This window comes from Scyliorhinus torazame, chromosome 27 (genome assembly GCF_047496885.1).
Source record: "Scyliorhinus torazame isolate Kashiwa2021f chromosome 27, sScyTor2.1, whole genome shotgun sequence".
In the NCBI taxonomy this organism is placed as follows: Eukaryota; Metazoa; Chordata; class Chondrichthyes; order Carcharhiniformes; family Scyliorhinidae; genus Scyliorhinus; species Scyliorhinus torazame.
Genome location: NC_092733.1, coordinates 36,530,825 through 36,546,227, shown reverse-complemented (window position 1 = coordinate 36,546,227; position 15,403 = coordinate 36,530,825). Strand labels below are relative to the sequence as shown.

The 15,403-nt window shown below is 48.1% G+C and overlaps 2 protein-coding genes across 2 annotated transcripts in view; one reads left to right on the top strand and one right to left on the bottom strand.

The window, feature by feature from the left end:
• LOC140403402 (uncharacterized) overlaps positions 1–15,403 on the top strand; it is a 960,939-nt gene that overhangs the window by 361,578 nt on the left and 583,958 nt on the right. The gene's annotated exons all lie outside the window — the stretch shown is intronic.
• Positions 1–15,403, bottom strand: part of LOC140403208 (patatin-like phospholipase domain-containing protein 6) — a 198,380-nt gene that overhangs the window by 132,817 nt on the left and 50,160 nt on the right. The window contains exons 10-12 of the mRNA XM_072490961.1: positions 14,511–14,639; positions 7,961–8,041; positions 1,957–2,092 (exon numbers count right to left, since the gene is read on the bottom strand). Of these exons, the coding sequence (XP_072347062.1) occupies positions 1,957–2,092; positions 7,961–8,041; positions 14,511–14,639 (346 nt within the window). The remainder of the gene's footprint in view (positions 1–1,956; positions 2,093–7,960; positions 8,042–14,510; positions 14,640–15,403) is intronic.

Here is a 15,403-nt window from a genome sequence, read left to right as displayed (position 1 = left end):
GAAACTTGAGTGCGACAGGGTCAGAAGGCAACGGATTGGGGCATCTTCAATAATTAATTCGAGAACATTCCTGCTGATCCTATATTGGATGTTGGATTGAGAGAGGTGCTGGTGGCGAGGCAGAGCTGGGTGGCATCAAATGTAAAGTGCCCCCCCACCCGGTTTTCCGATGGTGTCTCCGAAGGGCAGCATGTAGATGAGAAATAGGAGGGGGCAGTTTGAATCCATTATTAAGGAAGTAATAGCAGGACATTTTGCAAATCTTAACACGTGCAAAGCCGGAGCAGGAGTAGACCATCCAGTCCTCAAGTCGCCATCTGATAAGATCACGATCGATCAGATTGTGGCCTTAACTCCACACTCCGCCAACCCCCAAAACTCTTCGATTCTCGATTGACAAGGGAGTCAATCTACATCAGCCTTAAAAAAATGTCAACGACCCAGCCTCCACTGCTCTCTGGGGAAAGGGAATGCCAGACCAAAAGGCACGAGAGAAAACAAATTCTCCTCACCTCGGCCCTAAATGGGAGACCTCTTAGCGTTCACCCCGTTACATTCTCAGATAATGTATGTTGCAGTAAGATTACCTCTCGTTTGTCTAAACTCCAATGGATACAGGCCCAACCTGTCCAATCTTCCTTCTTAAGATAATCCTTCCATCCCAGGGACACAGTCGAGTGAGCCTTTCTAAACTGCTTCTATTCCAATTTTTGCCTTCCTTACGGAGACCAAAGTGGTACATAGCGCTCCAGATCTCGTACAATCAAGTCAATGTAGTTTTGTGAAAAAGAAATCTTGTTTGACAACATCTAACAAGCAGGTTAGATAAAGGGGAATTAGTAGTTGTAACGTATTTGGATTTCCAAAAGTCATTTGATAAGGTGGCACACAAAAGTGTCCCACCAAAGAAGAGCTCGTAATATTGGTAGAAATTACATCAGCGAGGTCAGAGGATTTGTTGAATAACAGGGGAGAGTTTTCAGGACAGCAAACTGTAACTAGTGGAGCGTGACAGGCATCAGTGCTGAGGCCTCACCTTTTACAATCAGTATCAATTCATAGAATTTACAGTGCAGGAGGTAATGCAGCCCATTGAGTCTGTACCAGCTCTTGGAAACAGCACCCCACTTAAACCCAAGCCTCCACTCTATCCCCGTAACCCCACCCAACCTTTTTGGACACCAAGGGCAATTTATCATGGCCAATCCATCTAACCTGCACATCTTTGGGCTGTGGGAGGAAACCGGAGCACCCGGAGGAAACCCACGCAGACACGGGGAGAACGTGCAGTCTCCACACAGTCACCCGAGGCCAGAACTGAACCCGGGTCCCTGGAGCTTTGAGGCAGCAGTGCTGACCACTGTGCCGCCCATCAAAGGACAACCCCCTCATCCCAGGGTCCAATTTAGCCACCCTTCACCATACCGCCTCTAATGCAACCATATCCTTTCTTAAATGCAAAGAGCAAAACTGCGCACGGTATTCCATGTGTGGTCGCACCAAACGCCTGTACAACTGTGGCAAGGGCATCTTTAATCCTATGTCTAAATCCCCTCGCAATAAAGGTCAACATGTCATTGGCCTTCCTAACTGCTCACTGTATTGGCATGCCAGCCTTTTTCTTTGTGAAAACAACCTTAGGAGATGGCCATTAGAAGATCGTTGGGTATATTCAAGTCAGATTCTCATATATTAAGGCACTCGAGGAATAGGGGGTGAAGTCAGCAAAGTGGAATTGTGTCAAAGATCAGCACTGACAGCAGCAGGCTCGAGGGCCGGGCGAACTGCTCCTATACCTTATGTTCTTACCTACACAGTCCCACTGAAGAACTCTTCAAACATGGCAAAATGTTGACACGTCAAGTGGTGCAAACGAGCTGCGAACAAAACTGTAACATTTACATAGTCAATCGCTACAGCACAGCGCCAAGGTCCGGCATGTGGGAAAGGACCTACCTGGATCAGGATTCAACTTCCCAGCATTTTCCTTCTGCTCCTCAGCCACTGACACACTAACGAAGCGCCTGTGTCGCACGGGGCTGGTCCGAGTGGCACAGCTCTGTTGGGGAGCCAGGCGCGATGGTTGGTTTTCCTACCGTCAAACACAGGACATGCTCACCGTCAATAAACATTACTGTAGCCAGTCCCTTTTATAGGAATTGTTTCCGGTCCTGCCCCCAGACTCCGCTTTGACAAAGAGTCATCCAGACGCGAAACGTTCTCTCTCCGCTGAGATTGTCCAGCGTTTTCTGTTCGTAAGTGCATAGGATGGTGGAGCAGAAGTAGGCCATTTGGCCCATCGAGTCTGCTCCACCATTCGATCATGCCTGATCCCATCCTGGCCTTATCTCCGCCGTCCTGCCCTACAACCCATTACCAATTAAAAATCAGTCTAACGCCTCGTTAAATTTACTCACTGTCCCACATCCACCGCACTCTGGAGTAGCGAACTCCACAGATTCACAACGCTTTGGGAGAAGTAGTTTCTCCTCAAACCTGTTTTAAATTTGCTACCTCTTATCCTGAAACTCAGTCCTTTCATTCTAGAATGCCCCACACGAGGAAGCATCCCCTCCACGTCTACTTCATCCAGACCATTTATCATGTTGTATACCTCAATTAGATCTCCCCTGTAAACTCCAGAGTGTACAGGCCGAAACTGCTCAATCTCTCTTCATACGACCAACCACTTATCTCTGGAATCTAGTGAATGTTCTCTGAACTGCCTCCAATGTCACTACATCTTTCCTCAAATAAGGGGACCAAAACTGTGCACAATACTCCAGGTGCGGTCTCACCGATGCCCTGTACCGTTGCAACAACACTTCCTTACCTTTATATTCTGTTCTTGTTATTAAACCGAGCTACCAGCCATGGATTGAGTCACACCATTGGGCAATCAAGCTCCAATGGGAAGGGAGCCTGGGGTCGACATGCATATACTACCTCACTGACTGCCTGGGCCGAGCCTTTACCACACAGCTGGCTACTGATCTCTGCTCTTTCGACGGGGAGGACAGGGCTTCCCCAGAATGGAGACACTTCCTGGGTCACTGGTGTGCATCACTGAATGGGCAGGCACAGTTGTTCACTCTCCATGTATGCATGGCACAGGAAGACATTTGAAGAAAAACACAGGAAACCAGACGATCGAGGGAGAGGTTACAATTCACCTTATAATCAACAGGTTATGAAAAGCATCCCACGGTGGGTGTACCTACACTACACCTGGACTGCAGCCATTCAAGGGAATTAGGGATGGGCAAAGAATGCCGGCCCAGACAGCAACGCCCACTTCCCACAAATGAATCAATTTAAAATGATGGGAGGGTTTTGGATCATTCACATTGTTAACATGAAAGCTGAGCAAAAGTACATTTCAAGATAAGTTAGCATTTGAAATTATTCATTTGTTATTTGAACATTTAACCCATTTTCAGTTTACACCCATCAATTCTGATCGATACCTGCACAGACTCCTCTATGCACAAGCTTCAGGGATCATCACAGCATTCTTGAACTGTTAAAAAGTTCGCCAGAAAACGGCGAATTCATTTGCACCCACTAACACACAGTCGGTTACACAGTGATCCCTCACCCACTAACACACAGTCGGTTACACAGTGATCCCTCACCCACTAACACACAATCAGTTATAGTGATTCCTCACCCACTAACACACAGTCAGTTACACAGTGATTCCTCACCCACAGTCAGTTACACAGTGATACCTCACCCACTAACACAGTCGGTTACAGTGATTCCTCACCCACTAACTCACAGTCGGTTACACAGTGATTCCTCACCCACTGACACAGTCGGTTACACAGTGATTCCTCACCGACTAACACACAGTCAGTTACAGTGATTCCTCACCCACTAACACGGTCGGTTACACAGTGATTCCTCACCCACTAACACAGTCAGTTACACAGTGATTCCTCACCCACTAACACAGTCAGTTACACAGTGAATCCTCACCCACTAACACACAATCAGTTACACAGTGATTCCTCAGCCACTAACACACAGTCAGTTACACAGTGATCCCTCACCCACTAACACACAGTCGGTTACACAGTGATTCCTCACCCACTAACACACAATCAGTTACACAGTGATTCCTCACCCACTAACACAGTCGGTTACACAGTGATTCCTCACCCACTAACACAGTCGGTTACACAGTGAACCCTCACCCACTAACACAGTCGGTTACACAGTGAACCCTCACCCACTAACACACAGTCAGTAACACAGTGATTCCTCAGCCACTAACACAGTCAGTTACACAGTGATTCCTCACCCACTAACACACAGTCGGTTACACAGTGATCCCTCACCCACTAACACAGTCGGTTACACAGTGATTCCTCACCCACAGACACAGTCAGTGACACAGTGATTCCTCACCCACTAACACAATCAGTTACACAGTGATTCCTCACCCACAGACACACAGTCAGTTACACAGTGATTCCTCACCCACTAACACACAATCAGTTACACAGTGATTCCTCACCCACTAACACACAGTCAGGTACACAGTGATTCCTCACCCACTAACACACAATCAGTTACACAGTGATTCCTCACCCACTAACACACAATCAGTTACACAGTGATTCCTCACCCACTAACACACAGTCAGTTACACAGTGATTCCTCACCCACTAACACACAATCAGTTATAGTGATTCCTCACCCACTAACACACAGTCAGTTACACAGTGATTCCTCACCCACTAACACACAGTCAGTTACACAGTGATTCCTCACCCACTAACACACAATCAGTTATAGTGATTCCTCACCCACTAACACACAGTCAGTTACACAGTGATTCCTCACCCACAGTCAGTTACACAGTGATACCTCACCCACTAACACAGTCGGTTACAGTGATTCCTCACCCACTAACTCACAGTCGGTTACACAGTGATTCCTCACCCACTGACACAGTCGGTTACACAGTGATTCCTCACCGACTAACACACAGTCATTTACACAGTGATTCCTCACCCACTAACACGGTCGGTTACACAGTGATTCCTCACCCACTAACACGGTCGGTTACACAGTGATTCCTCACCCACTAACACAGTCAGTTACACAGTGATTCCTCACCCACTAACACAGTCAGTTACACAGTGATTCCTCACCCACTAACACAGTCAGTTACACAGTGATTCCTCACCCACTAACACACAGTCAGTTACACAGTGATTCCTCACCCACTATCACAGTCAGTTACACAGTGATTCCTCGCCCACTAACACAGTCAGTTACACAGTGATTCCTCACCCACTAACACAGTCAGTTACACAGTGATTCCTCACCCACAGACAGTCAGTCACACAGTGGCTCCTCATCCACTAACACACAGTCGTTACAGTGATTCCTCACCCACTAACACACAGTCGGTTACACAGTGATCCCTCACCCACTAACACACAGTCGGTTACAGTGAATCCTCACCCACTAACACACAGTCAGTTACACAGTGATTCCTCACCCACAGACACACAATCAGTTACACAGTGATTCCTCACCCACTAACACAGTCGGTTACACAGTGATTCCTCACCCATTAACGCAGTCAGTTACACAGTGATTCCTCACCCACTAACACAGTTACACAGTGATCCCTCACCCACTAACAAACAGTCAGTTACACAGTGATTCCTCACCCACAGACAGTCAGTTACACAGTGATTCCTCACCCACTAACACAGTCAGTTACACAGTGATTCCTCACCCACTAACACAGTCAGTTACACAGTGATTCCTCACCCACTAACACACAGTCAGTTACACAGTGATTCCTCACCCACTATCACAGTCAGTTACACAGTGATTCCTCGCCCACTAACACAGTCAGTTACACAGTGATTCCTCACCCACTAACACAGTCAGTTACACAGTGATTCCTCACCCACAGACAGTCAGTCACACAGTGGCTCCTCATCCACTAACACACAGTCGTTACAGTGATTCCTCACCCACTAACACACAGTCGGTTACACAGTGATCCCTCACCCACTAACACACAGTCGGTTACAGTGAATCCTCACCCACTAACACACAGTCAGTTACACAGTGATTCCTCACCCACAGACACACAATCAGTTACACAGTGATTCCTCACCCACTAACACAGTCGGTTACACAGTGATTCCTCACCCATTAACGCAGTCAGTTACACAGTGATTCCTCACCCACTAACACAGTTACACAGTGATCCCTCACCCACTAACAAACAGTCAGTTACACAGTGATTCCTCACCCACAGACAGTCAGTTACACAGTGATTCCTCACCCACTAACACACAGTCAGTTACACAGTGATTCCTCACCCACAGACAGTCAGTTACACAGTGGCTCCTCACCCACTAACACACAGTCGGTTACAGTGATTCCTCACCCACTAACACAGTCAGTTACACAGTGATTCCTCAGCCACTAACACACAATCAGTTACACAGTGATCCCTCACCCACTAACACACAATCAGTTACACAGTGATCCCTCACCTACTAACACACAGACGGTTACACAGTGATTCCTCACCCACTAACACAGTCAGTTACACAGTGATTCCTCAGCCACTAACACACAATCAGTTACACAGTGATCCCTCACCCACTAACACACAGTCGGTTACAGTGATTCCTCACCCACAGACACACAATCAGTTACACAGTGATTCCTCAGCCACTAACACACAATCAGTTACACAGTGATCCCTCACCCACTAACACACAGTCGGTTACAGTGATTCCTCACCCACAGACACACAATCAGTTACACAGTGATTCCTCAGCCACTAACACACAGTCAGTTACACAGTGATCCCTCACCCACTAACACACAGTCTGTTACACAGTGATTCCTCAGCCACTAACACACAGTCAGTTACACAGTGATCCCTCACCCACTAACACACAGTCGGTTACACAGTGATTCCTCACCCACTAACAGTCGGTTACACAGTGATTCCTCACCCACTAACACAGTCAGTTACACAGTGATTCCTCACCCACTAACACAGTCAGTTACACAGTGATCCCTCACCCACTAACACAGTCGGTTACACAGTGATCCCTCACCCACTAACACAGTTGGTTACACAGTGATCGCTCACCCACTAACACACAGTCAGTTACACAGTGATTCCTCACCCACTAACACAGTCGGTTACACAGTGATCCCTCTCCCACTAACACACAGTCAGTTACACAGTGATTCCTCTCCCACTAACACAGTCAGTTACACAGTGATTCCTCACCCACTAACACAGTCGGTTACACAGTGATTCCTCACCCACTAACACAGTCAGTTACACAGTGATTCCTCACCCACTAACACACAGTCAGTTACACAGTGATTCCTCACCCACTAACAGTCAGTTACACAGTGATTCCTCACCCACTAACACAGTCGGTTACAGTGATCCCTCACCCACTAACACAGTCAGTTACACAGTGATCCCTCACCCACTAACACACAGTCAGTTACACAGTGATTCCTCACCCACTAACACACAGAGGGAAACTTGGAGTGATTTAATTTTCACCAAGAACAGTGGAGTGGCCGCCTCTCTCTCACCACATTCATCATCAGAATGGCTAACTCACCCACCCCCACCCATCAACCATCAGAGCAGCCAACCCCCTCCCAACAGAGCTCCCAGAGGTACCAACAGCCACCCCCTCCCACCCCCCCCAACCCCGACCCACAAAATATCATTCCCCAGAGGAGCCAACCCCCCTCCCCAAACAATCAACCCCCAGAGAGGTACCAACCCCCAACCCCACCCCCAACCCCACCCCCACTCCAACCCAACCCCCAACCCTAACCCAAGACCCCACCCCCAACCCCCAATCCCAACCCCCCCCACACACCCAAATTTCAGACAGGTGGCGTCACAGTTTTGAACAAAGAGAACGACAGAAGTCACCTGAATGAAGAGCTCATTGGTCAAGCCGAGATAGTTATGTAGAGCCACGAAGGTCACTCTCTGTAGTCGCACCATGATTATCTGGCAGAGACAAGAATGTATAATTAGCCACCACAGACCGGGGTGGGGTGGGGTGGGGGTGGGGGGGGGGGGGGGGGGGGGGGGGGTTACAATACAACTTGAATGATGCTTCTGACTGATATCAACATGTGAGGCAACCAAAGGATGCGTCTCGGCAGAGTTCGTTGTGATCATCAATCACTCTCAGTCTTACTGGAAGCACCGATGCTAATCAGCGATGGGTCACGCACTCAAATGGTGCTCGGCCCCACCCCCACCACCTTCATGTTAAAGCCAGCCGAACCTCAACATCATTAACAACCTTATTAGGCCGCAGCTGCAGCGAGGGGGCACTTTGTAATTTGGCACGACGATGGCCCAGCAATTTTTTAAGCCTGCAAAGGAAGGGCACTCCTTCGCCTAGTGGAGAAATTTCAATTCAACGTTTGCAATTTCACCAAGGACGGAGACATAAAGCAGAAAGGGTCTCGTTGCAGAATGGACTGAAACAGCTCGCTCCAACGCACATCACTGAACTCAACCGTCACAGCCGCTGAAACGGTCAGTTAATCCCTCAACCTCTCCAAACAGGACCAGGCCATTTAGCTCCTCGGGCCCGTTCCAATATTCAACACAATAATGGCTGATTTGAAGCCTAACTCCATATATCCACCTTTGCATATCATACCTGTAGACAACAACAACATGTGATCGAGCATCAATTGCCATTTCCAGAAGAGGGCCAAGCTCTTGTGCAAAGGGATTTCAAATTTCACGCCTAAAAAGCCATTGGCTGTTCAAATATATGGAATAGGGGACGGACTAGGCCACTCGGTCCCTCGAGCCTATTCCGCCAGTCAACAGAACATAGAACATTACAGCGCAGTACAGGCCCTTCGGCCCTCGATGTTGCGCCGACCTGTGAAACCGCTCTAAAGCCCATCTACACTATTCCCTTATCGTCCATATGTCTATCCAATGACCATTTGAATGCCCTTAGTGTTGGCGAGTCCACTACTGCTGCAGGCAGGGCATTCCACACCCTTACTACTCTCTGAGTAAAGAACCTACCTCTGACATCTGTCCTATATCTATCTCGCCTCAATTTAAAGCTATGTCCCCTCGTGCTAGACATCACCATCCAAGGAAAAAGGCTCTCACTGTCCACCCTATCTAATCGTCTGATCATCTTGCATGCCTCAATTAAGTCTCCTCTTAACCTTCTTCTCTCTAACGAAAACAGCCTCAAGTCCCTCAGCTTTTCCTCATATCTTCCCTCCATACCAGGCAACATCCTGGTAAATCTCCTCTGCACCATTTCCAATGCTTCCACATCCTTCCTATAATGCGGCGATCAGAATTGCACACAATACTCCAAATGCGGCCGCACCAGAGTTTTGTACAGCTGCAACATGACCTCATGGCTCCGAAACTCAATCCCTCTACCAATAAAAGCTAACACACCGTACGCCTTCTTAACAACCCTCTCAACCTGAGTGGCAACTTTCAGGGATCTATGTACATGGACACAGAGATCTCTCTGCTCATCCACACTGCCAAGAATCTGATCATTAGCCCAGTACTCTGTCTTCCTGTTATTCCTTCCAAAATGAATTACCTCTCACTTTTCTGCATTAAACTCCATTTGCCACCTCTCAGCCCAGCACTGCAGCTTATCTATGTCCCTCTGTAACTTGTAACATCCTTCCGCACTGTCCACAACTCCACCGACTTTAGTGTCATCTGCAAATTTACTCACCCATCCTTCTACGCCCTCCTCCAGGTCATTTATAAAATTGACAAACAGCAGTGGCCCCAAAACAGATCCTTGTGGTACACCACTAGTAACTGGACTCCAGTCTGAACATTCCCCATCAACCACCACCCTTTGTCTTCTTCCAGCTAGCCAATTTCTGATCCAAACTGCTAAATCTCCCTGAATCCCATGCTTCCGTATTTTCTGCAGTAGCCTACCGTGGGGAACCTTATCAAACGCTTTACTGAAATCCATATACACCACATCAACTGCTTTACCCTCCTCCACCTGTTTGGTCACCTTCTCAAATAATTCAATAAGGTTTGTGAGGCACGACCTACCCTTCACGAAACCGTGTTGACTATGTCTAATCAAATTATTCCTTTCCAGATGATTATACACCTTTCCAAGACTTTGCCCACAACAGAAGTAAGGCTCACTGGTCTATAGTTACCGTGGTTGTCTCTACTCCCCTTCTTGAACAAGGGGACAACATTTGCTATCCTCCTGTTGACAAAGATGACTTAAAGATCAAAGCCAAAGGCTCAGCAATCTCCTCCCTAGCTTCCCAGAGAATCCTAGGATAAATCCCATCCGGCCCAGGGGACTTATCTATTTTCACCCTTTCCAGAATTGTTGTCACCTCCTCCTTATGAACCTCAAGCCCTTCTGGTCGAGTAGCCTGAATCTCAGTATTCTCCTCGACAACATTGTCTTTTTCCTGTGTGAATACTGACGAAAAATATTCATTTAGCACCTCTCCTATCTCCTCTGACTCCACGCACAACTTCCCACTACTGTCATTGACTGGCCCTACTCTTACCCTAGTCATTCTTTTATTCCTGACATATCTATAGAAAGCTTTAGGGTTATCCTTGATCCTACCTGCCAAAGACTTCTCATGTCCCCTCGTGGCTCTTCTTAGCTCTCTCTTTAGGTCCTTCCAAGATAACTTGTAACTCTCGAGCGCCCTTACTGAACCTTCATGTCTCATCTTTACATAAGCCTCCTTCTTCCTCTTGACAAGTGTTTCGACTGCCTTAGTAAACCACGGTTCCCTTGCTCGACCACTTCCTCCCTGCCTGACAGGTACATACTTATCAAGGACACGCAGTAGCTGTTCCTTGAACAAGCTCCACATTTCCATTGTGCCCATCCCCTGCAGTTTTCCTCTCCATCCCATGCATCCTAAGTCTTGCCTTATCGCGTCATAATTGCCTTTCCCCCAGATATAACTCTTGCCCTGCGGTATATACCTATCCCTTTCCATCACTAAAGTAAACGTAATCGAATTGTGGTCACCATCACCAAAGTGCTCACCTACCTCCAAATCTAACATCTGTCCTGGTTCATTACCCAGTACCAAATCCAATACGGCCTCGCCTCTCGTTGGCCTATCTACATACTGTGTCAGGAAACCCTCCTGCACACATTGGACAAAAACGGACCCATGTAAAGTACTCGAACTATCGCGTTTCCAGTCAATATTTGGAAAGTTAAAGTCCCCCATAACAACTACCCTGTTGCTTTCGCTCCTATCCAGAATCATCTTTGCAATCCTTTCCTCTACATCTCCGGAACTTTTCGGAGGCCTATAGAAAACCCCTAACAGGGTGACCTCTCTTTTCCTGTTTCTAACCTCAGCCCATACTACCTTAATCGACGAGTCCTCATCAAACGTCCTTTCTACCACCGTAATACTGTCCTTGACTAACAATGCCACCCCTCCCCCTCTTTTACCACCTTCCCTGAGCTTACTGAAATATCTAAACCCCGGCACCTGCAACAACCATCCCTGTCCCTGCTCTGTCCATGTCTCCGAAATGGCCACAACATCGAAGTCCCAGGTACCAACCTTATTCCGGATGCTCCTGGCATTGAAGACACACTTTAAACCACCTTCCTGCCTGCCGGTACACTCCTGCAACTTTAAAACCTTACTCATGGCCTCACTACTCTCAACCGTGGGGCAGCACGGTAGCATTGTGGATAGCACAATTGCTTCACAGCTCCAGGGACCCAGGTTCGATTCCGGCTTGGGTCACTGTCTGTGCGGAGTCTGCACATCCTCCCCGTGTGTGCGTGGGTTTCCTCCGGGTGCTCCGGTTTCCTCCCACAGTCCAAAGATGTGGTTAGGTGGATTGGCTATGATAAATTGCCCTAAGTGTCCAAAATTGCCCTTAGTGTTGGGTGGGGTTACTGGGTTATGGGGATAGGGTGGAGGTGTTGACCTTGGGTAGGATGCTCTTTCCAAGAGCCGGTGCAGACTCGATGGGCCGAATGGCCTCCTTCTGCACTGTAAATCCTATGATAATCTATGAAACCTCCTGTATACTGGAGCCACAATTCAGGTTCCCAAGCCCCTGCTGAACTAGTTTAAACTCTCCCGAAGGGCATTAGCAAATTTCCCCCCCAGGATATTGGTACCCCTCTGGTCCAGGTGTAGACCATCCCGTTTGTAGAAGTCCCACCAACCCCAGAATGAGCCCCAATTATCCAGAAATGTGAATCGCTCCCTCCTGCACCATCCCTGTAGCCACGCGTTCAACTCCTCTCTTTCCCTATTCCTCGTCTCGCTATCATGTGGCACAGGTAACAACCCAGAGATAATAACACTGTTTGTCCTAGATCTAAGTTTCCACCCTAGCTCCCTGAATTCCTGCCTTACATCCCTATCCCTTTTCCTACCTATGTCGTGGTACCTATGTGGACCACGACTTGGGGCTGCTCCCCCTCCCCCTTAAGGATCCCGAAAACACGATCCGAGACATCACGCACCCTGGCACCTGGGAGGCAACACACCAACCGCGAGTCTCTCTCGTTCCCACAGAATCTCCTGTCTATCCCCCTAACTATGGAGTCTCCAATGACTAATGCTCTACTCCTCTCCCCCCTTCCCTTCTGAGCAACAGGGACAGACACTGTGCCAGAGACCTGCACCCCATGGCTTACCCCTGGTAAGTCGTCCTCCGCAACAGTATCCAAAGCGGCATACTTGTTACTAAGGGGAACGACCACAGGGGATCCCTGTACTGACTGCTTCCTCCCAGCCCCTCTCACCGTCACCCATCTATCTTTATTCTTCGGAGTAACTACATCCTTGAAGCTTCTATCTATGACCACCTCTGCCTCCCGAATGATCCGAAGTTCATCCAGCTCCAGTTCCCTAACGCGGTTTCTGAGGAGCTGAAGATGGGTGCACTTCCCACAGATGAAATCAGCAGGGACACTGACGGCGTCCCTCACCTCAAACATTCTGCGGTAGGAACATTGCACTACCTTCCCTGCCATCCCCTCTAGATAAAAAAAGTAAATAAATAAGATCACGGCTAATCGGTTTGCGTTTCAAATTCCACATTCCCATCTCAGGTGGCTCAGTGGTTAGCACTGCTGCCTCATGCCTCCTGGGACCCGGGTTCAATTCCGGCCTCAGGTGACTGTGGAGTTTGAACGTTCTCCCCCTTGTCTGCATGGGTTTCCTCCGAGTGTTCCAGTTTCCCTCCCACAGTCCACCAGGATTGGTCATGATACATTGTCCTTAGTGTCCAGGGATTTGCAGGTTAGGAGGGGTTACCGGGACAGAGTAGGGGGGTGGACCTGGATGGGGTGCTCGCTCAGAGGGCCGGCAGACTTGATGGACCAAAAGGCCTCGTTCTGCGCTGTAAGAATTCTATGGATTCTAAAGTACCCTGTTCCGATCCTCTTTCATTCCCAATGTTCACGTCTGCCTTCCTTGAAAATCCACTTGCCATTGTTTTGTCCATTTGCTTAAATCTACAAATATCTCTTGGGAATTGTATGCTTTAATTCACACGGCTTCCGACCTGCCCTGGTAGCCACAGTATTAATATGGCTAGTCCAGTTCAGTTTCTGATCAATGGTAAGCCCCAGGTTGTTGATTGTTGGGGCTGTCATCTGCAAGTCCATTCATAAAAGACATCCACTTCAAAACGATTCCATCAGGTTCTGCTCCCCACAACCTTCTCAGAGCTCTCCCTCTGTACACTTTTTGCTGTTAAAACTTGCTGCAAGTAGGGAGTGCTGACGCATCCCAACACTCTCCCACACACCTCACAACCCTCCCCACCCAGCATCTCCATCTCTCCTGCAACCCCTCCCCACTTCCAAAGCTTTCATCATCGTCCCTCATTCTCCCAGTTCTGTGTAACACATTGGGAGAGTTTAATGCAGTAAATCCTCAGTGTAAAACTACAAATAGATCAGAACACTTACTCACAGTATATGGCTTTGATTTAGGGAAATGTTTTCATTGACCTAGATTTGAATAACTAGGGAGTGGACTTTTTTTTTTTTTTTTTTTTTTTTTTACAGCATCCAATTCTTTTGTTTCCCAACTAAGGGCCAATTTAGCGTGGCCAATTCACCTACCCTGCACATCATTTTCGGTTGTGGGGGCGAGAACCACGCAGACACGGGAAGAAAACGCAAACTTCACATGGGACAGTGACTCGGGGCTGGGAACGGACCCGGGTCCTCGTACCGTGAGGCAGAAGTGCTAACCACTGCGCCACCGTGCCTCCTGAGTATGGACTTGATGGCAATGAAAAGGGTTGCATTTTGAGTTTGTACCCAGTTTCCAGCTGCCTATTCTTACACAACCAGCACTGGAATCGCCTTTGCAAACTGCACAGCTCCGTGAGGACGTCTGTTTGAATTTACCTATGCATCTTTGAAGAAAGGGGTAAAAAGTCTTGTGCAATGGACAGCTCTCACCTGTACCACCCTGACCAAGCTCTCTGGATACTTCTCGAAAATTGCATGAAAGGCCTCCACCGGCAGACAAAGAACTGTCGACACTTCAGCAGCTCGGGCCGATACAGTTTTGTACGGTCGTTGGTGACCCTGCAACAATTCAAAAACACCCAAGGTTATTCCCAACACCCGCAACACACGGTCCTGCCAGACCACTACGCGTCTGCCCATGCTTCCACCCAAACTCTAAACCCCAGGGCACCCAATGAGTCGAGACACAGCCAGGCACAGAACACTCATGGTTTTAGATATTGATTTGTCACGTGGATGGAGGTACAGCGAAAGTATTGTTCTGCATACAGTCCAGAGAGATCGCTCCATTCGTGAAAATACATAGGACATGAAATGAAATGAAAATCACTTATTGTCACAAGTAGGCTTCAAATGAAGTTCCTGTGAAAAGCCCCTAGTCGCCACATTCCGGCGCCTGTTCGGGGAGGCTGGTACGGGAATTGAACCCGCGCTGCTGGCCTGCCTCGGTCTGCTTTCAAAGCCAGCGATTTAGCCCAGTGCTAAACCAGCCCCTTAAGATAAATACACAATGTAAATACATAGACATCGGGTGAAGGATACGGAGTGCTACAACAGTAGAGAAGATGCGTGAGCTACCTGACATTACAGCTATCAGCCATGATCACTCGGCAAGTATATCTGGATGCCAGTTATTTATTGATAGACGGATTTCACTGGATTTGCCGAGCTGAAGGACTCAAGGTAAAACGCTTATACAGAATTTTAAAAATTCCGAACATTCTCACATGTTGGAATAATGACCGTGTTATGGGCAAGGCGTTTTCAGAACCCCAAAACGTATCATGGAGTTCAACCAACCTCACCCTTTAATGGATTTGTTG